This window comes from Centroberyx affinis, unplaced genomic scaffold (genome assembly GCF_046629955.1).
Source record: "Centroberyx affinis isolate AG114_WGS23_722 - 3 ecotype Tasmania unplaced genomic scaffold, CSIRO-AGI_Caff_v1 ptg003537l_1, whole genome shotgun sequence".
NCBI lineage: Eukaryota > Metazoa > Chordata > Actinopteri > Beryciformes > Berycidae > Centroberyx > Centroberyx affinis.
Window position 1 is genome coordinate 79,375 of NW_027281478.1, and position 27,041 is coordinate 106,415.

The 27,041-nt window shown below is 43.8% G+C and overlaps 2 protein-coding genes across 2 annotated transcripts in view; both read left to right on the forward strand.

Moving 5' to 3' along the window:
- arfgef2 (ADP-ribosylation factor guanine nucleotide-exchange factor 2 (brefeldin A-inhibited)) overlaps positions 1–15,874 on the forward strand; it is a 29,843-nt gene extending 13,969 nt beyond the window's left edge. The window contains exons 17-39 of the mRNA XM_071539967.1: positions 164–248; positions 860–1,031; positions 1,279–1,430; positions 1,607–1,735; positions 2,270–2,428; positions 3,019–3,166; positions 3,602–3,698; positions 3,875–3,915; positions 4,029–4,198; positions 4,377–4,528; positions 5,042–5,214; positions 5,744–5,904; positions 6,265–6,395; positions 7,027–7,156; positions 7,337–7,472; positions 8,043–8,181; positions 8,784–8,841; positions 9,225–9,333; positions 9,951–10,090; positions 10,617–10,794; positions 11,623–11,761; positions 12,595–12,712; positions 13,909–15,874. Of these exons, the coding sequence (XP_071396068.1) occupies positions 164–248; positions 860–1,031; positions 1,279–1,430; positions 1,607–1,735; positions 2,270–2,428; positions 3,019–3,166; positions 3,602–3,698; positions 3,875–3,915; positions 4,029–4,198; positions 4,377–4,528; positions 5,042–5,214; positions 5,744–5,904; positions 6,265–6,395; positions 7,027–7,156; positions 7,337–7,472; positions 8,043–8,181; positions 8,784–8,841; positions 9,225–9,333; positions 9,951–10,090; positions 10,617–10,794; positions 11,623–11,761; positions 12,595–12,712; positions 13,909–14,073 (3,082 nt within the window). The 3' untranslated portion in view covers positions 14,074–15,874. The remainder of the gene's footprint in view (positions 1–163; positions 249–859; positions 1,032–1,278; positions 1,431–1,606; positions 1,736–2,269; positions 2,429–3,018; positions 3,167–3,601; positions 3,699–3,874; positions 3,916–4,028; positions 4,199–4,376; positions 4,529–5,041; positions 5,215–5,743; positions 5,905–6,264; positions 6,396–7,026; positions 7,157–7,336; positions 7,473–8,042; positions 8,182–8,783; positions 8,842–9,224; positions 9,334–9,950; positions 10,091–10,616; positions 10,795–11,622; positions 11,762–12,594; positions 12,713–13,908) is intronic.
- Positions 15,875–16,853: 979 nt separating this feature from the next.
- bcl2l1 (BCL2 like 1) lies at positions 16,854–22,923 on the forward strand (the record flags this gene model as incomplete). The annotated part of the gene is made up of 3 exons (XM_071539971.1): positions 16,854–16,963; positions 20,477–21,243; positions 22,905–22,923. Coding segments are annotated over exons 2-3 (575 nt in total), but the record flags the coding sequence as incomplete, so codon positions are not given.
- Between the last annotated feature and the right edge of the window lie 4,118 nt (positions 22,924–27,041).

Genomic DNA, 27,041 nt, shown 5'->3' on the forward strand with positions numbered 1-27,041 from the left:
GCGGATACTCACCTCTATTGTTAGGTTTCTGCACAAATATGCAGACTTGGGGAGGTGTTATTTATTGTGCACCAGTGAGGTCTTATGATATTCAGAGTTAATGAAAACATATATGTCCAGTCCTGCTATTAACTGTTTCTCTGATGTGTGTTTTCATTTGCAGACAGACTCTGTTTGCCAGTGCAGACACTGCTTATGTGCTGGCGTACTCCATAATTATGCTCACCACAGACCTGCACAGTCCTCAGGTGAGAACTGTGGATTGTTTTTCATGTCCCGCCTCCATGGTACATGGTATGCGGGGTATTTTCTCATCATGGTGGTGTCTATGTGTGTGTGTCTGTCTAACACATTTTTGTGAACACAATAACTCAAGAACAATACATAATAGAAACTTCATACTTGCACCACAGGTTCTGCCTCTAGAGTAGATGATTAGATTAGATTTTGGAGCAGTTTGAAACTAGTATACCTCCTTAATGCTTTAAGAAACCGAGTTAATTATTAATACCACCCACGTGTTACATGGAGACAAGTATGTTGACATAGAAATATTTGGTAGCTGATGCAGTAATTAGCTTAATTAATGACCTCATCAGCATAACTGTTTGTGTTTAATATATCATAGTGATTATGGCGGGACATTAGGCAGCTCAAGTGCCTCTTGTATTAAAATAGTCATTAGTAGACGCTTTAGTCTGTCTCACCTAATCTGCTTGCTTTTGCAAGCATATGCAGCGCTTGAATAGCTTGACAGGACATTTATTTCCACTGTGTTTTGTTCCCACATTTCCACCCAGTTTCTTCTCCTTTAATTTATCACTCCAACTATCTTTTTCTGTCTTCTTCATTTATAAAGGTGAAGAACAAGATGACAAAGGAGCAGTACATCAAAATGAACCGCGGTATCAACGACAGTAAGGACCTGCCGGAGGAGTATCTGTCTTCCATATACGATGAGATTGCGGGCAAGAAGATCGCCATGAAGGAGAGCAAGGAGTATTCAATCACTCCCAAGTCCAGCAAGCAGAGTGAGTACTTTGTCATTTCATTCATATTCTGTCAGGAGAACTCGCTCAAATAAACTTCTGCTTCTTGTTTCTATGAAGTGAAATGAAATATATTGCCTGTATCACTGGTGTAAAAAGAAAGACAGAAGACTAATGATGTATTGTCATGTGGCATTGTGCAGGCACACCATATTCCCTGTCGCTTTCCACTGTTTGCTGTGCAGCCACAAAAATAACTGAATAAGCTGTGGTCTTCTTCTCCCTCCAGGCGTAGCCAGTGAGAAGCAGCGGCGTCTGCTGTACAACATGGAGATGGAGCAGATGGCAAAGACAGCCAAGGCTCTGATGGAGGCTGTCAGCCACGCTCAGGCCCCCTTCTTCAGCGCTACACACCTGGAGCACGTCAGGCCCATGTTCAAGGTATGATTTTCACTTTTGTCATTTTACATTCCCAACTGCATTATATCAAATCTTTGCACAAAGGGATGGAAATTAGAACCACAGAGGTGAACTGTGACATTAAGTAAAATTGCAGGCAGTTGAGTATTGGAAATGAACACTTGCCTAATGTTTATGTCTTTATTTCTATGTTCCAGCTGGCGTGGACCCCCTTGTTGGCAGCGTTCAGTGTGGGACTTCAGGACTGTGACGACCCAGAGGTGGCCTCACTGTGTCTGGAGGGCATTCGATGCGCCATCAGGATCGCCTGCATCTTCAGCATGCAGGTCTGGCAGCCATTTAGACACAGAACGAGCCTGGTCTTGGACTAATACTAGCATTATTAATGCTTGTCAGTGTAAACATCTGCTACACTTGGTTTTCAGTTTAGTCCCTGAATCAGCCAAGTCATGAGATTTTTCTTCTCAAACCAGCCATGTGACACTTGATCTAGTGCCCACTTGTACATTCAAAAGTGGCCACTAGACTGTCCTAGCATTGGGAATAAAATGACAATTGAGACCACACAAAATTTCCAAATGTCATCCATGAAAACCTTTCACTAGACTTGGTCACTGACACAAGTGTTGTTGCTAGGTTACAATGCTGAGACGACTTGGCAACTAGCGATGGAGGTGGAAATCCATGCCATGCAAACATGCAAATCAAGTCACCAAGTTGGTTAATGGATAAAAGTCATTTGAGTCTTCACTCATGATTCTTGTAAACTAACTAACTGTAAACTAACATGTTCTTACTGCTTAAAACAGCTTGAAACCATGACTAAGTAGTAACCAGGTTTATCACCTGTCTCTCTGTAGTTGGAGCGTGATGCGTATGTTCAGGCCTTGGCCAGGTTCACGCTGCTGACGGCCAGTTCCAGCATCACAGAGATGAAGCAGAAAAACATTGACACCATCAAGACCCTCATCACTGTGGCCCACACTGACGGAAACTACCTGGGCAACTCCTGGCATGAGGTGAGTCCCTGCTATCGTGGCTTACACCGGCCCTATTGTGACAGAACAAAATAAACAAATTTCTTTTAACCTCAGAAATAAGTTATCTTGTAAATGAATGACGCATCTTTGTTAGACAATTTGCACTCATTGTGGATTTCTGTATCTTAAAATGGGGGAAGGTTGCAAGGAGTTTGCATGTGCCAAACCTTACATGTGCGAGAAAATAAATTCCTCAATGTCTGAGCGCATATTGCAGTTTATTTTTTAATAACTGTCTAACTAGTGTATTCTCACCACCCAGGGCAAGTGGCTGAACCTTACACTTTAATAATAAGAGTTCCATTCTGGGATCAGATGTCCACATAAACCGGACTATGACTTGAGCACCAAACTGTTCTCTGAACACCACAGCTGTTCTAAAATTCTTAACATACAATCCCTAGAAATGATTTCAATTTCTTAGTATGTCACAATGTCAAATACAATATACATCAGGTCCCGTGTATCTTGTGTATTTAAGACCAGTAACAGTGACCTCTGGCTTCTGAGCACCTGCAGGACTGCAGCATTGAGTGGGACTGAGCCTGGTTTGTGTCTCTGTGCTTTAGATCCTGAGGTGTATCAGTCAGCTGGAGCTTGCCCAGTTGATTGGCACAGGGGTGAAGACACGCTACATCTCCGGGGTGGTCCGAGACAAGGAGGCCGGCATCAAGGGCTTCCCTGCCGGGACAGAAGAGTTCATGCCCCTGGGACTGGGTAGGAAACACACACACACACTCGCACACTTGTATTTTTGTACTTGAGTGGACATTTTATTATCTTATATTCACACTCAAACCCCTAACCCACGCTTAATCCCAACCACTCCACTTGTCCCTTGCTTGTAGATGCAAAAACTACAAACTACTATAGACCTTCTGTAATGTTAGCCAGTGTCGACTTAGCCCTAACCACTAAATACCTAACCTTAACCATAAAACAGCCATCTTTTAAAGTAATAAATTGTCCCACTTTGTACCCCCCACTCCCCCCGGCTCCCCGGTCCCTGCTCCCTGGTCCCTGCCCCATGTCTAGCTTTCTGAGGACATTTGGTCCTCTCATTTGTGCTTTTTAAGAGTAACACGTTTGTTGTTTGTGTGCTCATGCCTGACTGCATACATTACCTCGTGTTAAATGTGTCCGGTGTTGCAGGTACCCTGGTGGGAAGCCAGGACAAGAGACAGATGGCTCACATCCAGGAGTCCGTAGGAGAGACCAGCTCTCAGAGTGTAGTGGTGGCTGTAGACAGGTGAGATAATATACATAACACTCAGGCACAAAACATAAATAATATATTACATAAGTGATCCATGTCTGTTTTGTGTCATTTAAATCCATTCAACTTTAGCTTAAAGTTGCTAATGAACTTCTGTTAAAATGTTTCTTCTGCTTACAAATACTAAAGCATCTTTTTTTTATTTGTAGAATCTTCACAGGCTCCACCAGGCTAGATGGAAATGCAGTTGGTGAGTGTATTGTTCTCAGTTTTCATGTATCCCTGTGTGTTATCACTTCACTATTCGTGTGTCTTAGAAAGAGTGAGTTTAATGTGACAATGTTGCTGTTTCATTATTCCCAGTGGACTTTGTGCGGTGGCTGTGTGCGGTGTCCATGGATGAGCTGGCCTCAGCCCACCAGCCCAGGATGTTCAGCCTGCAGAAGATCGTGGAAATCTCCTACTACAACATGAACCGCATCAGGCTGCAGTGGTCTCGAATCTGGCAGGTCATAGGCGACCACTTCAACAAGGTCAGTAGTCCAAATGGAAACCAAACCTAAAGCACATTTTCTAGCTCCTCCTGTTTCCCACCAGAGATATAAGTCGTTTATTCTTGGAAAGATGGATCTCAACATGATTATTTACAATTAGATGGATTGAAATTAATGTGTAGCTGAGCTGCGATAACGACTGGTCTGTCTCCTGCAGGTGGGCTGTAACCCTAATGAAGATGTAGCCATCTTTGCGGTGGACTCTCTGAGGCAGCTGTCCATGAAGTTCCTGGAGAAAGGAGAGCTGGCCAACTTCCGCTTCCAGAAGGACTTCCTCAGGCCCTTTGAGCACATCATGAAGAAGAACAGGTAGAGATACACATGGAGAGGCACAGGGGGTGAAAAATACAGGAACATGCATGCTAGTAGGGTACACACCTAACCCAAACTGCCTATTGTTAGATTGTCAGTGATCCTTGTTTAAACTAACCTTTTTTTATTTTTGTTAGCCTGCCATTGTCTTAGCCAATGTCGCGTGGCATATTTCGTTGTCTTTGTTGTCGAGACTGTAAAATTGTAACAATAACTTTGTAATGTTGGCAGGCAAAAGGAGAGACTGCAAATATCTAGATGACCCATGGGTATTTATAGAGACAAGGCTACAGGGAAAAGGAGGAAATATAAAACTTGTTGTTGAAGAATTGCGTGGCAGAAATGGGCTAAATAGAGTAGAAAAATGGCAGTGGTTATTCAGTAAAATATGGAAATACATTATAGTGGACTGACCGTTCATTTGAAGTTATATTAACCCTCAAAGAAATACACGCACACATGAGTATACTGCAAATACACACACCATTATAACCTCATCCTCCTCCCCAGATCCCCCACTATCAGAGACATGGTGATCAGGTGTGTGGCCCAGATGGTAAACTCCCAGGCAGCCAACATCCGTTCAGGTTGGAAGAACATCTTCTCGGTGTTTCACCAGGCAGCCTCTGACCACGATGAGACCATAGTGGAGCTGGCCTTCCAGACCACTGGGCACATTGTCAGTGAGTATGACTGCAGCTGTTTCCCCGGGGCGGCCATTTTGGCTCAAATGGTAAAGCCAAGCGACAGAGGTTGTGTTCTATCACCCTGCTCAGCTGACAGATCAAAGGATGCAGCCAAGTGGCTGGACTAGTGTTTTCAAAAATACCTGATCTAGACTGCGTTTTGGATGCCATGTTGGCTTTGTGGATACAGCTGGGGAATGGTAGTTCCTAAAGTGTTCGCAGGGCCTGAGTTATTGTTGGCAGGTTGTCATATCCCTTCAACTGCTGCTCCCACTGGCAAAGTTGTGTTTTTCATTAGGGGGATAATATTTGTCCATTCATTTGATATGGGGAATGATTTGCAAATAACTTTATTCCATTATAAAATGGAAAAATATTGGCCTCAGTGTTGTTTTATCTTTTATACTTGTGCGAGAATCTATCACCTGAAAGATTTGAGAATCGCTAAACCATAAAAAACAAATCAAATCCACTGGCTCACTCTTGTTTTCTCCCTTTCTCTCCCATCCTTCCCTCCATCCCTCAGTGAACACCTTCAAGCAGCACTTTGCAGCAGCTATCGACTCGTTCCAGGATGCGGTGAAGTGTCTGTCAGAGTTCGTATGCAATGCTGCCTTTCCTGACACCAGCATGGAGGCCATCAGACTCATACGACACTGCGCTAAATACGTCTCTGATAGGCCACAGGTAGGAACCATCATATTACATTTCACCCCTTGTTCAGAGTCAGGAGGTTGACTGGCCTTTTAATATGAGGTTCAAGTCCCTGTGTTGGCAAGCATCTGCCCTGCTGAAGTGTACGTGAACAAGAGACTGAATCCCTACCAGCTCTCTAGCTTATCCTGACCTCTGACCTTCCTTGCTCATTTCTAAATTTCTCATGCTGGTCTGTAAGAGGGGCCTTGGTTGTAGAGTGTAATGGTGTCTACATCATAAACAATACTCTGATTTATAACTTGCACTATGTGATTCATTTACAGATTGTTATGTGATGTTATAACTTGATTAACTTATATCCCACCAACCTCCTCCTCTGTCCCTGTCCAGGCCCTGAGGGAATACACCAGTGATGACATGAACGTCGCCCCTGGTGATCGGGTGTGGGTTCGCGGCTGGTTTCCCATCCTGTTTGAGCTTTCCTGTATCATCAACCGCTGCAAGCTGGATGTCCGGACCAGGTAGGAAAACACCTCAGCTTAGAGTTCAGCCTAAACTGTTGTTTCACTCTAGTGCAAGTTTCATTTTTCAGTACGCTTTTAGCTACTCTTTACAGGTACAGAGGTCTCTCTTAGCTCCAAAATTACCCCTCTCTTCTAGTGGTGTTTCACTGCCTGTTTTTTTTTTGTTTGTTTTTTTATTGACTATTGCAAATCGACAAAACTACCATTTTAAAAAAAACTTTTTTGAGTTAGTGTATTATAAGTATGATTTTTAGACTACTAAAAGGAAAAGAAACCTTAGAGATTACTCCTGATTACCAAGACAGCCGGTGTTGATGATTGACTGCTCAGCAACTCCTATGTCAAATATCAGTACTGAAGACTAAAAATGTTATACCAAACCAACCAAAAGTGTAATATTACTTAAAAACGGATGATTTCAGTACATTCTAGGTGGAATGTGACCCCAGATGTCTGTTGGAACAGTGAAATCCTATGACTTTATAACAAATTGAATCAGGAATAGAGCGGCTTGTTCCATATTATTGAGTTAGAGATCCCATATTGTACCTGCTTTGTTCCGGCTGGCTGTAGAGAGCCACCATGCAACCAAGACCGATGCCTAACTGTTGGTCTTTGCTTCTGACAGAGGTCTGACGGTGATGTTTGAGATCATGAAGAGTTATGGCCACACCTTCGAGAAGCACTGGTGGCACGACCTCTTCAGAATCGTCTTCCGCATCTTCGACAACATGAAGCTGCCTGAGCAGCAGACAGAGGTCAGAGGTCACCAAGTCCCGTGGTTGTTTATGTTTTGACAAGTCATTCACATATCGGAAGGCAGCCCTCCTCCTGTGAGCCAGGAGAGGCAGAAAAGCTTAAGTTACCAATAATAGGAGAAATATCAAAAACGGCACTTTGGTTCATATGATCATGTGTTTGTTGTTTGTCTCTGCCAGAAAACAGAGTGGATGACGACAACATGTAACCACGCACTATACGCCATCTGTGACGTGTTCACTCAGTTCTATGAGCCCCTCAGTGAAGTCCTGCTGGCAGACATTTTCACACAGCTACAGTGGTGTGTCAGGCAAGGTGGGTGCAAATAAGGTTATATTTTAAGGCAGAGAGGTAATACCAACTATGCTGTCCCAATAGTGGTATTGTCTTGATTTCGCAGTTATTTAATTGAAGACATTGACAAATAATAGGTCTGCACAAAATTGCAAAAAAATCTAAATTGTAAAAGAAATTCCAATTTGCAAAAGGCTCCATTTATTTTCTTAGAAAGGTGTTTCTAAACAAGGTATTTTGGTGCTGTGCAGAATCCATAGCCGACAAATTGAGACATTTTTAATTTAATTAAAAAAATGTTTTTCTAGCAATACACACAGATCCTAAACATGATTGGGATTATAACACTGGCTTTTTTTCCCCACCAGCACTTTATTTTAAACATTTTTAAGCACTGAAAAAAAAATGTCAAAAAAGCTGTCCATATGTATCACAGTCCATATCACAATCACAGTATTCAGCAATTGTAATGTCATTGCTTTGTCAATAGAGTGCAGTCCCTGATTGCGGACTTCAGTAAAGTACACAGACACTAGTAGATTTGTATATTTACGGCAACAGTTTTCTAAAGTCCTGACGTTTCCCCTACAGACAACGAGCAGCTGGCTCGGTCGGGGACCAACTGTCTGGAGAACCTGGTGATTCTGAACGGGGAGAAGTTCAGTCCCGAGGTCTGGAACGTCACCTGCTCCTGTATGCTGGAGATCTTCCAGAACACAAGCCCCCACGCGTACGTCCTTAACAACCACACTTACAGCTATGGTTGAGGCTCAATTCAATTCAGCCAAAATATAAATGAACCTGCATGTTCATGTGTTAATGATAGCATTCATCCACTCAATTATTTAGTTCAAAATATGATGCATAATTTTTTTAGAAGGAAAATATAATCAATTTTGGGGTTTTAAAGAAAATCCACTTCCTAAAGGGGTTGAATTTGAAAGCCGATTAGCCCCAAACCCTTACAGCAGCGGCTAAGGGCCAATTCAGTTTGAATTCAGCCAACTCAAATGTAAAATTAACTGCTATTCTCTAGTTAGTACTATGGCATTCATTCTCAGTTATTTCCATCAAGATAACCTTTTTAAGATAAAAGTTTGTCAACTTTTAAAGAAAATCCACTGAATTGGATGAATTGAAAGTCAGTCGACCCAGCACTGCTATTTATTGTGTTGTCAGTCAACACTGAAAAAGAAAGATACCAAATACCCCTGAGATGGAGTACTGTAGGAATTAAACATTACTGTGCTTTAGAGCTCTGACAGGATGTTATTTGTCACAACACATGACTCCTGATGCTGATCTGACTGCTCTGTTTGTTTTTCACATCAGCTTGTTGACATGGCGACCGGCCGGACAGGAAGAGGAATCTTGTGACGGCAAGCATACAGTAAGAAAATAAACAAACATAATCACTGACTTAACTACTTACAACAACAGCACAGCAGAAGCTTCACACTTGGGCTGGAACATAATAAGCTACATTTCGCCATTAAATGAAGAACTGTTTTTCATAAGAAATCCACCCGATGGGAATTATGACACTTGTATAAAATGATTTCTATGATTTTTTTAAACACTTTTCCAAAATGGCAAATAATTTGTTTTGGAATAAAACTTTAAAATATAGGTTCTCCTATGTGAAGAACAATACTTTATTACAATGTTCCTCATCAGCAAAACAAGTTAATTGAATATAACTGAGTGAATATTGTGAATATGTCTGTCGCGGACCTGTGAACATCCATGGCGTTTGTCTCTGTGTCTCTCCAGGATGCTGACTTTGACAGCCAGTCCCAGAGCAGCTATGACAGAGCGCTGTCTGAGAGAGGACACAGCCAGATGTCCAGCGACGACACCTGGAAGGGCAGGTCCAATGCCAGTGAGTGTACAGCATGCATAAGAACACACACACACACACACACACACACACACACACACACACACACACACACACACACACACACACGTCTACCTACTGCAAATCCCTGGTCACCTTACAAACAGGCTTCCAACAAATCTATAAACGGCACTCCAAAAAACCTATTCAAAAACGTAGGATATGACTTAACTTCAGTTATACCACGTATTTGTCAGTGGCCGTTAATAAAAAATGGTATATTTGAGGTTAAGTCTTTTTTTTCTGTTTTTTTGAATATGTCTTTGGAGTGCCGCCATCGCCATGTTTTTTTCACGGATTTGTTGGAGGCCAGTTTGTTGTTTTTGGCAGAACTCCCAACCAGAAGGTTATGCGAGGAGACGCACCTGCTATACATTTCTCACCCTACAAATGTATTCCAAGCACAGAACTGCATCAAATTCAAATGCAAATCAGCTAGCTTTTGTTTGTTTTTTGTTTTTGTTTTGTTTCCAACATTAAAAATCGTTCAAAACAGAAACCATGAAACCTCTTTAAAAATCTATGCGTTTTACACTTTAATACCCACATCTCTCATTCTTTATCCAGTCTTACTCGGCTTGTATTTCTGTGTGTTGCAGGAGTGTCAGACCAGAAGCTGTTTGCAGGGCTGCTGATTAAATGTGTGGTGCAGCTGGAACTAATCCAGACCATAGACAACATCGTCTTCTACCCAGCCACCAGCAAGAAGGAGGACGCTGAGAACATGGCTGCCGCACAGGTCGGTCACAGCAGCTACCATATGGGTTGACTGTTGGATTTCATTCCACCGTTGGCCTTAAATTCTTTTGTCATCGTTTCCTTGTTTCTTTGCATTTGTGGAGATGTTATTACAGCTGAAACTGTTAAAAAGGGGAACAAAGATAAGTGTTATGAAAGATATATTGCTTTTCGCCTCTTAGACAAATGCTCTGCAGTAGTCAGTAGAATTATGTGTGGATCAGTATTATCTCAAAGCATGAGCAAGTACTGAATTTCACTTTTGATAGGATGTCAGAACAATTTTGTTATATCATAACTAAGTGGTTGTCGTAAGTGGCTGTTATGCATATACCATTTGTTTTATCTGTCTCAAAGAGTGTTGGGACTAATTCAGTGAGAGCCATCCGTGACAGCAGGTGACCGTTTGATCATCGGAAAGAGCTCATTAGCTGCGATTTGGGTGTAATATTTACAAGGGATCCTGTGTTTTTTGCAGTTGATAGATATAACTAAACTCTTGCTCTCCGTCTCTCCCCTCCCGTCAGAGAGACGCTCTGGAGGAGTCGGAGGCTGAGGGAGGCGAGGCGGGTCCAGATCAGGGCATGTACAGACACCTGACCTCCCAGCACCTCTTCAAGCTGCTGGACTGTCTGCTGGAGTCGCACACCTTCGCCAAGGACTTCAACTCCAACAACGAGCAGCGGACGGCACTCTGGAGGGCAGGTGAATAGAAATTAGGGGGGAAAAAATCCTCTATCCTTTTCTAGTCCGCAGAATTGTATCCCTTTCTTTTGCACTTATTCTTTACTAGATTGCTTGGGATTACTTAATTCACTAATACTGACTTTTTCAACTGTTGTACTTATTTTAAGTTTTTCTGAATAACTAAATGCCTAAATGGAATAGTAAATACTACTCCGTTTGGTTGTGGTCCAAAAATCAGTTTGTTGTGTCGTGTGATACATAAGGTCTTAAAATGTCTTAAATTATATTATCTAAACTTGAGGCCTTAAAAGCTCTTGAATACAGTTAAATACAAAATTTTAAGTGTAAAATTCAGTTTTAGAGGTTTTGTTGCAAATGTTGCAGTTTGCATTTTATATTTGACTCATTTAAATAACGCTCATATCCAGAGCAACTTAGGAGTACGCAGGTATGGGTTCAGTGTCAGACCACTTGGACAGGACACATTGCTACTGCTGGGAATGAAGTCTTCTGGTTGTGGGATGGTCGAGAGACCACCGACAGAATGGTTTCTTTGTGCTGTGTTTTTCCAGTAAAGAAATCAGCCACACAGTCACACAGGCCCATAATCTGATAGGACTGAAGATCTTTTCATTTTCATCTTTATTAGAATTGCAGAAATGGTCTTATATTTCAATCTGACATTGAAAAGGCCTTTTAAATAGTCTTAATTTTTACTCTTGCAGACACCCTGTAAGATAGTTGCATTCTTCTTTCCACATGTCCCGGTGCCACTGCTTCCATAGTCGTTTTGAGCACACATTCTGCATGTATCTCTATTAAGATCTGTCTCTCTTCCTTCCTCAGGCTTCAAAGGGAAATCAAAGCCCAACCTGTTGAAGCAGGAGACCAGCAGTCTGGCCTGCAGCCTGAGGATCCTGTTCAGGATGTACTCTGACCCTCAGCTGCAGAACTCGTGGCCCGACATCCAGACACGCCTGCTGCTGTGAGTGACAGCTGCTGCTTTGATGACACAGTGACAGCTAGTTGAGAGCAGTGTTGCCCTAAGCACCTCAGTTGGTACAAACTGAACGGAGAATGAAATGCATAGTGAAAAACAGAGTTGATCACAAGTGTTATCACAGTTGCTCATCGCCATTCCCTCAAAATGTTGCCAACGTGTCATGGCCTAGTTAAACGTTAAACCTTAGATAAATAAGCACCAACCATGTCATTTGCGGAAAGTGCAGTGCTGGTGTTTGTTCCATGGTGAGTGAGCTTTGTTTTGATACATGGCTATACTTTTCATACTTCACTGTGCATTCATTTACTGCAGACTGTGCATGTAGTATATATATGATATGCCATGGGTTTCTATGTGCCTCGTACAAACACAGACTTGTTTTGTTAGTCATTCAGCGGCTGCAATGGAGCAGCTGAGTCATGCATTACATGTAGGATGTGCACGTGTGTGGTGTTGATGGTCAAATGATGGGTGTTGGTTCTTTATTCCAGGGCGTGTAGACTTGGCCCACTTTGTCTGGCTGAATCCATTTAGTCGCAAATACACTTGGATTTGGAACAGCCTTATAAAGTGTGTCTACTGTGTGTTTGTGTGTGTTTGTTGGGTATTCATTACTTCTTTTTAGCCTCCTTAACAGAATTCAAACCATTTGACATCAAAATTCCCCAATTAAAATCTCCACAAAGTTCCTTACTAGCGTGGCAGCTCCAGTAGGCAGGCTGACCGATGCTGCCTACACAGTGTTGGGGACACATCAGCATTGTGTGTTGTGTTGGTAGTAGTCTAACTTTAGTGTGTTGTGTCCTCTCTCTCAGGGTGTGTAGTGAGGCCCTGGCCTACTTCATCAGCCTGACCTCAGAGAGCCACCGAGAGGCTTGGACCAGCCTGCTGATGCTGCTGCTCACCAGGACGCTACGGCTGCCCGACGACAAGGTAGGAGCACACACACAGTCCTGCTACCAATTATAATGTCAGATACACTGACAGACAAACATACACAGGCGTACAGGAACATTAACTGACCTCAACTCTACCCTCCTGTCGGATGTTCTATTATTTTGAAAGCATAGTTCAACTCTGTACACCCTCGCCAATTACAAAGATGTTGTTTTGACTGTGAGCCCCACTGCCTCTACCCTTGAGCTCCTGTTGACGTAACCAACATTGAAAACTATTTGACTAACAAGCAGAGGACAGTCCTGCCTTTTCCTCTACTGTCCTCCCTAAGGCTACACATCTGACTTCAACAGAGGAGCGAGACGGGGTCGGTCACAGTTAGTTGCGACAGTATGTAGAGGGCAAGAGTTTTATGCAGGCAGGGCAGGGACGGCCCTGGGGACCAAGGAACTACAGTTGCAAATATGATGGAGCTCTGGATTGCGATTAAGCCCAGTTGTGATCAACTGTGAGCCAGAATCTGAAATTAACGGGGGCTCGGGGCAAAAATGCTGTTGAAAGTTCATAAAAATGTCTTTGAGTTTAAAAATGAGGGGGCACTGTAGGTGATTCGTGCAAGCCTATGCCTTTGGGGATTCTTTCCAGTGCGTTCTGGGCCCGAAAAATGGAGCGGTGTTTTGATCATAAAACAACCGAGTATGCAGCCTGAAGCAGTAAAACCTTTTTGCACCACACAGCCAGCAGTAGAAGAAAACACAGACGCCATACAAACCACTGCATCAACAAAAAACAAAACCGATATTGTAAAAAACTCAACAATCGGGGGGTGGAAGATGGACTGGCTGGGGACGGAGTGGAGAAAACGGCACCATCTTCCTCTTTAAGGCCTGCTGCAAATTTCCATCAGTGGGAAAGAAGTTAAAACAAATCTTAGTGGTACACATTGAGTGTTTATTTGCCAATATGCAATAAAAATGTATATTAAAAAACAATCAATGGGGTAAGAAATGCCCTCTTAAAGACAAAATCATCATTACCCATGCATCCTAGTGGTACAGCCCTGTCTATTTATGTTGTATACGTTATAAATATTTTACAGTACACAGGAACCGTACATCTTATGGAAGCACTCAGAGGTTAAAAGGGGTGAATGCAGGTATGTCAGTGGGTTGAATCATCTGTTCGGGGCTAATCCACGTGTTTTCTTGCTTTCCTTTCCTCTGCTTCTCCAGTTCAAGCCCCATGCGTCCTGCTACTACCCCCACCTGTGTGAAATGATGCAGTTTGACCTGATCCCCGAGCTGCGGGCCGTCCTCAGGCGTTTCTTCCTGCGCATCGGCTCCGTCTTCCACATCGCCGCTCCCGAGGGGGCGCCCTCTCGGACGCCCGCGTCCTAGGATGGGTGGATGTATTGGAGGGATGGATGGATGGAGAAGTGCAAATGACGGAGACTGATGTGTGGACTATAGGTGGGCGTAACGCGTTAAAAGACTTTTCCCCCTCTTCTGGACTGAGGCAGTTTACAGAGGGGCTACAATGTCAGGAGAAAGACGACGTAGACTGTAGCTATTCTCAGATCAGGACTCTTTTGAAGTGCAATGTTCTGCTCTTGTCTCGGATAGAGGAGAAGCATTAAAGTGTTCGGTTTTTCTCCTGCGTTCCACTTGTAGAAACTCTCCTCTCCTGTCCTTCCTCCCTCCTTTTTCTTGGGGATGAACAGCACTGTGATCAGGACAGGCCTCTCTGCTGACTGTTGTCTGTCGTCATCCCCCCCGGCTCTCATCTCAAAATGTAATGACTAGAAAAGAACTGTAAACAAATAATTTATTGATATTGTTGCAAACCCTGTACCTGATTTTGTTTTTGTTTGTTTCTCTTTGTTGATTTTTTTTTTATGAACAAAAAATGTATATCTAAACGCTGAAAGCAAATGAAAGATACCATTGAACTTGACGAACCTTACAATTCCCCTATCAGAAAAGCTCCTTTGGCCACCTGTGCCTATTAGAATATGATGACACCACGAGTGTCGCCCTTATTGTGAGTTTGGTGATCTGATCAAAATATATTGTGGTAACTGAACCCTCACCTATCAATGCCCATCCCAAAGCTTTGTTTTCCACTGATGTGTTTATGTCCCCTCTTAAGTCACTGCTACTAGATAGTGGGCTTATTGCTATTTGCAAAGAGACTGAAGACTCTGAGCTGCAAGTGACAACAATCTGCGTCCCTGACAACACTATCAAAGATCTAACGGATCTGTAACCCGGTGCAGCTTCATTTCTATGTCTCGTGCTTCTAGCCTCTGCTCTCCACCACACCACCACACCATCCTGTCATGTTAATCACTATTGCCTGTCAATGAGATTTTACTTATTTATTTTTCTCACTTGCTTTAATTTGTTCTAGGGTTATTTTTTCATGTTTACTGCCAGTTTACAATGAGCAGCCGGTTGAAAGACTGTCTACTTCCCTATGTCATGCATTCCCTCTTGTGTTGACGCAACAAGCCTTAGACTGTTCTGAGGTCAGAGAACTAAACCTGGAATCTACTCCTCTAGGTTGTAGAATTACATTTGGCTCTTAGCTCCTTCGAATGAGTCCACTAATCCAGGAATGGGCCCTATACAGCGAGACATTGTGTTTGTATTTTCATGCTCATAAACGACGATGGTATTGACCCTCCTTCTACTCAAGTGGTTTTCTATTTTACACATTCTTTTGCACACGTGTTGGTGTCTGTGTTGGAGAGTTTGGTCATGTATTAACACCGCTCAGTGTAACATCTTGCTCTGGATGATTGGAATGCCAGTCAGTGTTTTGTCACGTTCAGCAGCAGAATGCAACCACAGAAGGGTTCAGGAATTAAGCGAAACCAAACGTCTCTTCCATTGAAATACTGGATCCTCCCTGTAGTAATCCTTTGTAGTTCATTCTGCGCCTTTTTTTTAAAGAAGGATGTATGTAATTATTTAAAGTGCATTTAAATATTTTTTGAGAAGCATTCCTTCCCTCGCAACTATGGATGTCTACTTTTCTTCCCTAAAGCTAGGGAATATATAAATATATATACAGTATACGGAGAAATACAGACTGTAAAGTTTTCAATGTAAGATACATAGAAATGAAAGTGCTATACTGTTCTATACATAATATTGTGATGTAATCTTCTGAGCATTTGGTGAAGTAATCAATAAACCCTGAATTCTGATCCAGTCCATTGCCTTTTGATTCAGCTCTTGAGTTAATTATTGACTGGGTAGTATGGGACCATAGATGCCATGAATGATGAATTTGACTCATTATAATTACTATGATACTTTATTGATCATCATAGGGAATCTTTTTGCTCTCCCTCTCTTCGGGGAGGTCAGAGGTCAGGGTCAGCTACAGAACAGCAGCTCTGGAGCTGGTAAGTTAGGGATTCACTGACTTGCTCAAGGACACTTCAGCAGTGGGGATGTTTGCCGCCACAGAGCTTTAACCTGGGCTGCAAGGTTGAAGGTGTCTTAAACGACGATTCCACCCTATTGCCACTAATTATTAATTTACTCACATTTCTAATGAATCTAATATGTGTAATTTACTTGTGAGCATTAGAGTTGAGCTGGGGAAATTGGATTTACGCTGTGTTGTTAAGGGTGACCACAGGGTGCCGCTCTGTTCAAATTGAACATCAAACTGTCGAGCGCTTGGGATTTTGGGGTAACAAAGGTTACCATGGAGACCTGTCACATCCTTTGTTTTGGTAAGTAAAGAGCAAAGCTGTCTAACAGCTGCTAGATGGACATCTATCAAAGAAAACGCCATGTGTAAATCCATAAACCAATAACTACACAGGCAAACGATGAGGTATGGGACAGTTCCACTAAACTACCACGTTAAACAATTCATTTACGGGGCAGAACAAGTGATGCTTTAACTAACGTAAACTAGCTCGGTACTTACCAATTAACTTTAGCAAGTTCGCTAGCACTTCCTCGCTGCTAGCTGGCTAGCTTACATGCGAAGTCAGACTGTCACTCCTAAATGGCATTCTCCAGCGTGAAACTACAGTTTTCTCCGTAATTCATTTGTTGTATCTTCTCCTTGTTGAATGAAGTAGTCAGGTAGTTGGAGACTGGCATGATACGTAGTTAGTTGTGGGCGGATCTATGGGAGCCTCTAGCTAGCTTAGGCAGCGTTAGCCAGGCAGGCTAGCAATGACGGATATGATTCCTCCTGCCGATGTCTGGATTGTGTGCCGCCTGAGCCGCCAGACATGACTTTATGGGGACTACCCTACAAGTAAGAGTTTCTGATTAGTTTGCGAATTATATTCTGATGCATGAATTTGTATTGTTGGGTACTTAGTGAGAGAATCAGTGATAGAGGGGGTGGCTTTGCCATTCTCATTCCAGCTACAGCAGGATTTTCCGGCAGCTCGGCAGATTGGAAAGAATGCGCAACCATAATTTTGTTCCCAGCTAGCTTTCTTCGTCAAATCTCATTCAATTTGATGAATAATGTATGTGTAATTGCACTAAAAACATTTGCTAATGTAAATACGCCTTCGTCGGCTTTCAGGCAGCGAATTTGCGAACGCACCAGACCCTGACACTGACAGCCATATTCATTACATTTTCAATGGCCATCTACAGTAGTGCAGGCGGAGATGTTTCTGTCTGTAATTCTTTTGTGATGAATTAGTTTTGTGATGCTGATTATAGTGTGGTGATGTCTGTTTAGAGTCTGAGCTTGGCCAGTTTGAACAGAGGGTGGTGGCGTAGAGAAGCATTTTTTAGGCGTTGTGATTAAAGGTCCTACCCAGTGTTTATGATAGGAGAATGGAAATCTTTGTTGCCTTCAGGTGCTCCTCATACGCCTGGGCTTCCGTTTAGTATATTGAATTTGGTATGCGCTTTTGGTTGGAAACAAGAATTTTATTTATTTTCGAAATGTACACTTTTCACACCTCAAATTTGCTCTGTGACAACTAAATATTAAAGAGTGAAAATGGTTACATCCAACAATTCTAATTATGTGCAAAGAATTGCAAACATATACTAAAATATAATATTCAAGTACATCACTTTTTCAATCAGTTGTTGACATGGCTTCCATGCTCCCTGGTCCCTAAGTATCACATCTCGGCAACTTGAGTATCATAGGATAGTGGTTCCCAAACTGGGGTCTGGGGACCACTTTGGCTTCTTGATGGTTCCAGCGAAATTAAGTACAGTTTAATTTCACTATTATTTCACTCCATAGAAATAAGCACAGTAAGATAATGTTTGAGTAGGACTATTTTATGTTCATAGTTTCCACTGTACTTACTGTTAACTCCCAACTTACAGCGTATAGACAGTTATATATCCATCAAATGTCTAAAGCATACCAATTTGACAGTTCTCAACATAGAAATGTGTGGGAACCCCTGTCATAGACAATTTCGACTTTCCCAGTCGAATTGGCAACTTTCTTTGGTCGTTCATGCGCACACTGGTGGTGATTACGATATTTCGGACGGCACTTGAAGGCAGCATGTTACGTAATGGGAGGGTTTGGCGAGCAAGGGGAGGGAGAGGGAAGGCGGACAGATACACACTCTTGCATACGTAGCAAAGTGGTGTTACCTTCCATTCTTGGATTTTGACAGCTCTTCTTGGGACAGACAAACAGATTCAGGACATTGGAGTGTACACTGAGAAAAAACCGTGAACGATCCGAGGATAACTCCACCTGGTTTTATTTCCTATTGCTGGTAAGGCGTTAGTCTTCTCTATTTCTGTATCAGAGACGGAGATCAAAAGGAAATGTGAATTATTGTTTTGTCTAGAGATTCGTAATCGATATGCAGATAGGGCAGGCGAAAAGTAGATAGATGTCTGTTTGTGGCGAAAGACGGCGACAAAACTATCGCTGGTGGTTCATCATGACAGTCCAGATTCCACCGTAATCAACATCAACAGAACCTACAACTTGCTTTATGTGAGTTAATATTTGAGCGATCACCATTACAGTGTTGCATTCAGGTACCAAATTCCGTGGTCGGATGCGACTTCGTTAAGTCCCTGGAGATGCTGTGTGATGTTTACATCAGTGCTGGGCTACGATACGACCCGAGCCCATAGACAGTAAGAAAGGCCACGTGTTGGGACCATGTGGCCATTGTAAACACCACTGCCTTGTGGGTCTTTATCTGCTGTAACAGGATATGTCCGTCTTTATTCACCATTATTAGGGCGAAGTAGTTTGCTAACCGTATGATCAGAATGATACTTTTTGTGCGCGACAAAGCAACAGCAGCTCGCGTGGTTGGCCAGGAGCCAATTGAGATCTTCCTCTGACTGAATTAGGCTTCTATTGTGCTGCGAGGAGGATATGTGATCCTATTATGTAATATCAGTCAAACTATTTACATGGAGTTTCCCGTCAGTCAGCCTCAGACAAGCTTATTAGGAACAGTCGTCAATCATCTTAAATGTCGGTATTACCATAAGAAAGGTCAGGTTCCCGCATGATAACCAGCACACGTTCGGGATCATCATCAGGTCGTGTTCCTCCCACATCTTTTTGTGTGGGTGCACACACCAGTGATAGGGACAATGACAACAGCGAGATGAGGGAATGGCTTTGATGTCAAGATTATTTCTATAGCCAACAAAAAATAACTAAATAATACATGTCAGCTTATACTCTTAGAGCTAATGTGCTCTGTTAGTATGGGGTCTTTTTTTCAGGGATATAGTGGAGCCCACCTCAACTAAATTTGTCAGACTCTTTATGTTGACATAAGTCTTCATGAGGTAAATTCATAGTACATCATAGTAAGTAGTATTAAATTGATGTTGTGAAAATAGAATTGATTTTGTTTCAATGGCTGGTTGTTTGCCTTATGATTATCACCAGATGGAGGTCACAGCTTACCCCCCTTTTTATTTACCGCTACATCACTGGGTTCCACACAGTAATATTTGGGACAATGACAGCAGCCAGATGGGGGAATGGCTGCGGCAGACTTAAATGGCATGATGATCTCTATATCCAGTAATTATTAACTCCATGCTTTCATCAAATTTTCCATTTCTATTTTCATAGCTATTATGTTCTGTTAGTTTTGGGGTTGTCTGTTTATGCTTTTATCATATGAATATTTTTTATAGATTTTTAAGCTTTTTTTTTATCATGTCATAGACCTACTGTTTCCTGGGCAGCTAGCTCTTTGTTATACTGACATCATTTTGGAACAATAGTGGTTTTACTTAGTACTGTAATAAACAGCTGACATTCCCCGCATGTTTAAAAAACCAAAACCAAAAAGTTTCCTTGGGACAAAACCAAACCACAGATAATGAAGTGTAAGATGCCAAAAATACCTGGGGAAAACCAGCCAGGTTTGTATGGAGATACAAGGGTTTGCTGACTCTTTGACGCTGTGCAGATGTCAGTGTCAGCAACAGAGACAGCCTGCTGTTGAGAAGACCAAGGTGCCTTGATGCTCGGACTAGAGGTCAGAGTTCAGTGATAAGGAGACGGTAGCTGTCTTTGTGGGGCCTTCAGCCAGCCCGTCCCTTTGATCTTTCCTAACCTAAAGCCTCACATCCTCCTCTCTCCCTCACACACACTCGCCCCACTACTGTCTCATGAATATCATCGCCATCTGCTCCATATGTAACAGCCCAATTAGAGAGGTGCACTTTGACCCCACCTGTCCGAATTTAATTTGAAAGTCTACAGCCACCACTGCAAACTCTCAGCCCAAACACAGCATCCTATAAGCTAGCCAGACTTTGACCTTTCATTGTTGTCTCTCCACAGGGCCTGAGCCGATTCGTCAGCCTTGTGTAGGTTTGGTTTTTACCCCCCAGCTGTCCTCTGGATATCAGCTGACCATGGTGGTCTGAACAGAGGAAAGTGAGGGAGAAAGCCTGGTACAGCGTGTGTTTACTCTTAACACAGTAAGGCTCGACGAAGAGAGCAGCAGAGACGGACCGGAGCAACGAGAAGGAAAAAGAACCTTAAATTCACAATGTCACAAAACAGAGAACTGGTGGTTTTCTACATAAACTATAAACTCTCCCAGAGGAACTATCCGTTCAACCACATCGGGCTCATAGAGTCTCCGAACAGGACTGACGGGGGGCAGGCCGGGGCGGCCGAGGAACAGCGGGTAGTGACGCACGCCAACGGGACGCTCAACGGCACGAGTCCCGGGACCCCGCCGGCGTCCCCGCTGAGGCGGGAACGGTCGGCGTCGACGACGAGCCTGGACGCGGTGAAGGAGGCCCTCCGGGACTCGGCCAACGAGTTCGAGCTGCGGTACGCCCGCGCCTTCAGCGACCTGCACGACCAGCTGCACATCACGCCGGCCACGGCCTACCAGAGCTTCGAGAGCGTGATGGACGAGGTGTTCCGGGACGGCGTCAACTGGGGCCGCGTGGTGGGGCTGTTCGCGTTCGGCGGGGCGCTGTGCGTCGAGTGCGTGGAGAAGGAGATGAGTCCGCTGGTGGCCCGGATCGCCGAGTGGATGACGGTCTACCTGGACAACCACATCCAGCCCTGGATCCAAAGCCAAGGAGGATGGGTGAGTCTCACACACACACACACACACACACGTGGGTGCGTGTTTGCCTGGGTGGGTGTGGTGTTGTTATAGTTGTGTGTGGCAGATTTGGGTTTTATCGTAGGTGTGGCTGTTGGTTTGTGTATAAACATGACTGGAATGTGGGGGCTGAAGCTTGCTGGTCATATATTCATGTACTGCAAGCACAATATCCCTCTTGGTTTCAGGAGTATGTGAGTTCAGCTTTTTGGAAAATGTGGATGGATGCCGAATCCAATAATATAATAATGATAATAACCATTTTGGTCATGTGTGTTGTTGTAGATGTGGCTGTCGATGTCACTGTTGGTGCAATATTTCTAAAGAACACAGTTCGTTGATGTCTTGCACGCATCATGTCCATTGTCCAGTGGGGCTTGACTATCTGCCTTGGTGTGTAACTGGCCTGACCTCCAGAGATACTGTATAGTTGGGGATGGGGTGTGGTGTATCTCATTGGAGGGGGGAAATCCCAAAGATATTTCTTCTTCTTCTTTTATTATGTATATTGTGAGTTGGCTTACACAGATGGGCCCAGCTAAGGCAACACCTCAAGGTTTCTAGAAGCCTTCACCAGACTGTGACACGGCACAGGGGTGGGGCTGGCTCTGAGACCAGTGGAGGAGAAAACACTTAAGATTAGATATAATAGAGAAAAGAGTAGAAAAAAGGTAGTACAGAGAAAGAGAGCAATATGAAACACAGGGTTAGAGGCTGTGCCTAAAAATGGCAAAAGGAGAATGTTTGTTTGTCTGTGGTCAGCAGCTGGTTCAGCTGTTCTCTAATTGATCAGCAGCACAGAGCTCAATGAGCTGAATCGAAGTGGGAGCTTAACAGGCTAGATCAGGGCTTTGTAGCTCTCTCCCAGCCCGCCTGCCTGGGGATCGAAGTTCTCTCATCACAGGGGGGGGATGAAGTCCAGGGCTTTTACAGATAGCCCTTTGTTTTACTCCGGTCGGCTGATTGGCTCTGTCCTTTTTTTTTTTTTTCCTCCACTATCTGTCCATTTTCCTCTGGGTCTGTCCTGTCCTCTCTTATGTTGTGTTCCTCTCTAAGGCAGCTGCCTGCAGATGAAAGCTCTCTTTTCTCTGGGGTCAGCTAGGAGTGGGCTGTCCTGTTCCTGACTCTCCTGTGTGTGTGTGTGTGCGCGTGTGTGTGTGTGTGTGTGTGTGTGTGTGTGTGTGTGTGTGTAGGAGTGTGCAGACAGAACAGTTTCAGGACGGTTAAGGTCAGCTCTTTCCTTTGTGATGTTGTGCCTGCCATTTAATGGTATGGAGCAGAGCAGTGAGGCAGCGAGGGGAGGGGCTGTTTATAGTCGCTCCAGAGCCGTATAGGGCCAGGTCGGAGGTCGATCCTATGGAAACTGACATCCGATTGGCTGAACAGCGTAGCAAGGGGAAAATCCCATTGGACAGACTCGTAGCTTTGCTGTTGTTTGCACAGCAGAGCTCAAATGTATTTATTTATTTATTTCAATGTTGGTTTGAAACCTGAAGATAACAGATTAGGGAGAGTGGTGAGGATGAAGTCATCGAGGCAGGTGACAGGGTGCAGGCCGCAGGCAGATAATTGATGCCAAGGCTTGGCAACATACTGATGTTAGTCGCTCATTTATTTTAGGCAAGCTATGTCATCCTCCTCCTCACCAATTCTCAGAGATCTGGTCATGCTACTGTCTCAAGAAATACCTCCACTTCATTTATTTTTGTTTCTCATGTAAATTGCAAGTTTACAGTGACCCTTGTGCTGAGAATGTTTCTTAGCCTCAAGTCCCTGGAAACCCAGTGTATAGCTTAAAAAATGCATGTAAGTCAATGGGAAAGTCAAACCTCATAACGGTTGTTGGCTGAGTATAAATTTACCAGCATTTGACTGAGGCTTTGTAGTGGCTAACCAAAACCTAATTTCCGATACTTCCTGACCATAAATGAATATTTTACCATTACTGTCATCAACACATAGTCATCAACACATACGTAGGTCACAAATCTATGATCTCTATGATAAATTGTCTAGGCACATCATCTAATTTTATTTCCTTAGCAACTATACCGACTAACAAAATGAATCGACATAGCTGCTTATTGTCAGCAGCTTGCATGTCACGATAACCCAGAGTTGCAGAAGTGAATGACTTCATTTGAAATGTTGAATGGATCTGCGTGTAGAGAGTATCCACTGGTTAGGTTTCACTTCTCCCGCTCACAGAAAAGGAAAACGTTGCCTCACTCACGTGGCACCACTTCCTCACTTGTGTGTTTGTCTGATTCCTTTCTATTCAACTGCTGGTCCAATAGCCTGGTATTGGAGAAAGAGCATCGGATTGATATGCGTCCCTTTTGAGTTATTCAGAATTTAGGTAAACACATGCACCTCACCCATTTACTTTCACTGTTGCCACAGGGCAATCCCAAGCCGCAGTCGTCGCACTCTGAAATATAGGTGTTTTACAGTCAGAAAGCCCTATCATTTCCACATCTCTCTCTCTCTCTTTGTGTCTGTCTGTTTGCAACCAACAAGCCTTTTCTTTCCCTGAAACTTACCCATACTCTCTCAGGTACTATTGAATCTTTTTTTTTTGTCTGAGAGTGAAGCCACATGTGAATTCCTTCTTTCTGTCTGTTCCCCCCCCCCCCCCGACACTTCCTCACATGGACAAAGCACAGAGCCGTTGGCAGATGTGGGAACCTGAGTATAGCTGCGAGGCAGGTGTGCCCTAGTGTTAGCTGATGAAATATTGTGTGCTCTAAGCAGCAGCAAGGTCACTTTCATCTCTCTCTCTCTCTCTCTCTCTCTCTCTCTCTCTCTCTCTCTCTCTCTCTCTCTCTCTCTCTCTCTCTCTCTCTCTCTCTCTTCTCTCTCTCTCTCTCTCTCTCTCTCTCTTCTCTCTCTCTCTCCTCTCTCTCTCTCTCTCTCTCTCTCTCTCTTCTCTCACTTGCTCTATCCCCCTCTATGTCTCATGATCTTATTGCTGCTTCTAAATTTCCTAATGTTGGCTGTCTATAAGGGTTGCGACATAAAGACAGGAAGTGAAAAGAAAGGGACGGCGGGTACGTTTACATAATCTGATCTTAACCCAATATAGGCAATACTATAGGCAATAGTAAATATCATGTAAATGCCTTCATCTGATTGTTTTAATCAGCTTAACGTCATAATCTATGTAAACATAAGCCAGTTAACACACCTTGATTTCTAGTCAATATTTGGATTTACGTAAACTCCTGATTTCATTCATGTTTTAAAATGTGTGCATGTGTCAGAAGGATCACAGAGGAAGTTGACCCAGACTTGGTGGTGTGCGTTTTTAACAAGAACAACATGACAAGTGGTGGTGTGGCTGCAATCAGCTAACACACAGAACAAAACCGATTGCATCAAAATGTTCCATGAACATATCAACCTGAACCAAGAAAGCAGTCTAACAAAATGTTCTGGTGTTTTTCGCCTGACACCGTAAAACGCCTCATTGCGTCAAATAAATCCATGTAAAACCCGGGTTATTGGGGTTATTACCTATATAAACTTAAATTGAACTATCACCTTAATCTTATTATTCACTGTAACCAAATAGTTGAGGAGAGAATTGAAGGATTTTACTTCACCGTCAACCCCCCAAAAATTGATAGCGTCAAGATGAAGTTTCGGTCTAACCCATCCCAGTGGATTTGATTTTGTAGAATGCTGATTTGCTAGAAACTTGGTTGGCGTGAGATAAAATTCCTGGGCCAGATCCTCTCTCCACAGCCTCCGATTGTTAGAGGAGCCTGGTAGAAAAGCCATATATTGTATGATAATAAACCTCCTTGGCAGGCAGCAGAGGTGGAGACAGTAGCATCGACCTAATAACGCTGTTCCAGCAGAGCGGGCGATAGCAGTGATTACTCAGTGGAGATTGAGCCGCCTCGGGGTGGGGGTACGGGGGTTATTACCAATTATAGATGAATAATATCTCGACCTGCTACTGGGGGAAACAATGTTTTTCCCTCTGACAGACTAATAAAGGCTAAACTCATTTAGAATCGCGCTGCCACGGACCGGGGAAGCACGGCTGGAGCGGCATAGGAGGGGGGGATCGCGGGGGGATTCCAGTAGAGAGGCGAGGAGAAAGAGAGGAAAAAGAGAGACCATTAGCCTAGTTGTTGTGCTCGGTGTTGTCGACAGTCTGGTAAGGTCAGGGAAAAGTTAACCACAAGAAAAATGTCCACAAGCAGCGTAAGCCATTCTATAATGCCTTGTTTACTACTAGCCTACTTTTTAGTTACTGGCTCAAGCACCTGTGTATATTCTAAGTTATACACTAATGTACATACATATCCTAGGCTGTACACAGGCTATAAAATATTCAGCAGTGACACAGACAAAAGGTCACATATATGCTCATCTATAGGTCTAAATGTATTTAGTTATGAATGTATGCAGGCTGGCTGGCTGCACGCTGAAGTAGGTTAGAAACTGAAGCTGTAATTAAAGGCCTATGGAGAGTAGTCCATTGACTTGTTTTGACAAGGGAAACACCTGAGCTTCCTTTGTGCCAGTCTCCTTGGCAGGACTTATTTACTCCAAAGCATATTATAAATTACAGTCTCTCTCTCCCTCTCTCTCTCTCCCTCTCTCTCTCTCTCTCCCTAATTAACATGCACATAGGATAGGCGGTTAGATCCACAGAGTCGTCTGTCAGACTGCCCTACTGGAGAGGAGCAGGAAATTCTCTCCTGGGACCTATCCAGCACGCCTCCATCCCTCTCTCCTCCTCCCTCCTCTCCTCCCCCTCCGTCCTCCCTCCTTCCCGCCCTCGCTCTCTTTCTCTCCTCTGTCCTTTCCTCCTCCTCCTCCTCCTCCTCCACCTACTTCTCTCCCTCCTCTTCCCGTCCTCCCCCTCCCTCCTGATCGATTTTGTCCCTTATTTTTTTTTATCTCTACCTCCCTTCCTCCTCCTCCTCCTCCCGCTCTATCCATCATTTTTGACCTTCTTTATTTCCCCCTTGTCCTCCTCCTACACCCTCCCTCCTCTGCGCCTTCCTTTCATACCTTTCCCTCTATCTCTCCATCCATCCTTGCCTCCTCGTCTCCTCTCCCCTCCAGCCCACGGTAGCTAAACGTGTTGCAGACCAGACGTGCAACCACACGCCTCATCGATGTCGCCGCGTTCCCATGTTCCATCGCTCTCTCACATGTTCGCCAGTTTGTTTATTCAGATCCCACACACACACACACACACACCATCCGCCTTGTCGTCCTCAGTGCCATCGATTCGCTCTGACTTGATCACCGCTCACCTCCCCCCACCTCCATCCCTGCAGCTGCCACCATCCCTTCATCTCTTCCTCGCTCCTTATCTCCCTCCATCCCATCCTCCTCCTCCTCTTCCCTTCATCGCTAATGCCTCTTGCATGGCTAATTAGAGGAGATGTTTTTTCTTTTTCTTTTTTTTTTTTTGTGGTTTTCGTGTTTTAAGGACAGTGTTTTGGTCATTAAGCAAAATCGCCCCGGAGCGAATATTGTCTGGATTGGAACACGTGGCGTTGTTGTTGTTGTCTTGTACATTTGAACATTTTATTGTATGGTGGCGCACCGCAGAGGGGAGGGGACAGCGCCGAGTCAGACTGTTCACGTGACCGCCTCGAACAAAGACCTCTGGCCATACATACACACACACACACACACACACACATCACTGGAATTCACTTTACAGGCCATCTAGTCGTGCCCACAGGTGTATCGCTGCTTTGTAAGCTAAATCGACGTTGGCAGAGGAAGTCAACCTCATGAAAAGGACGC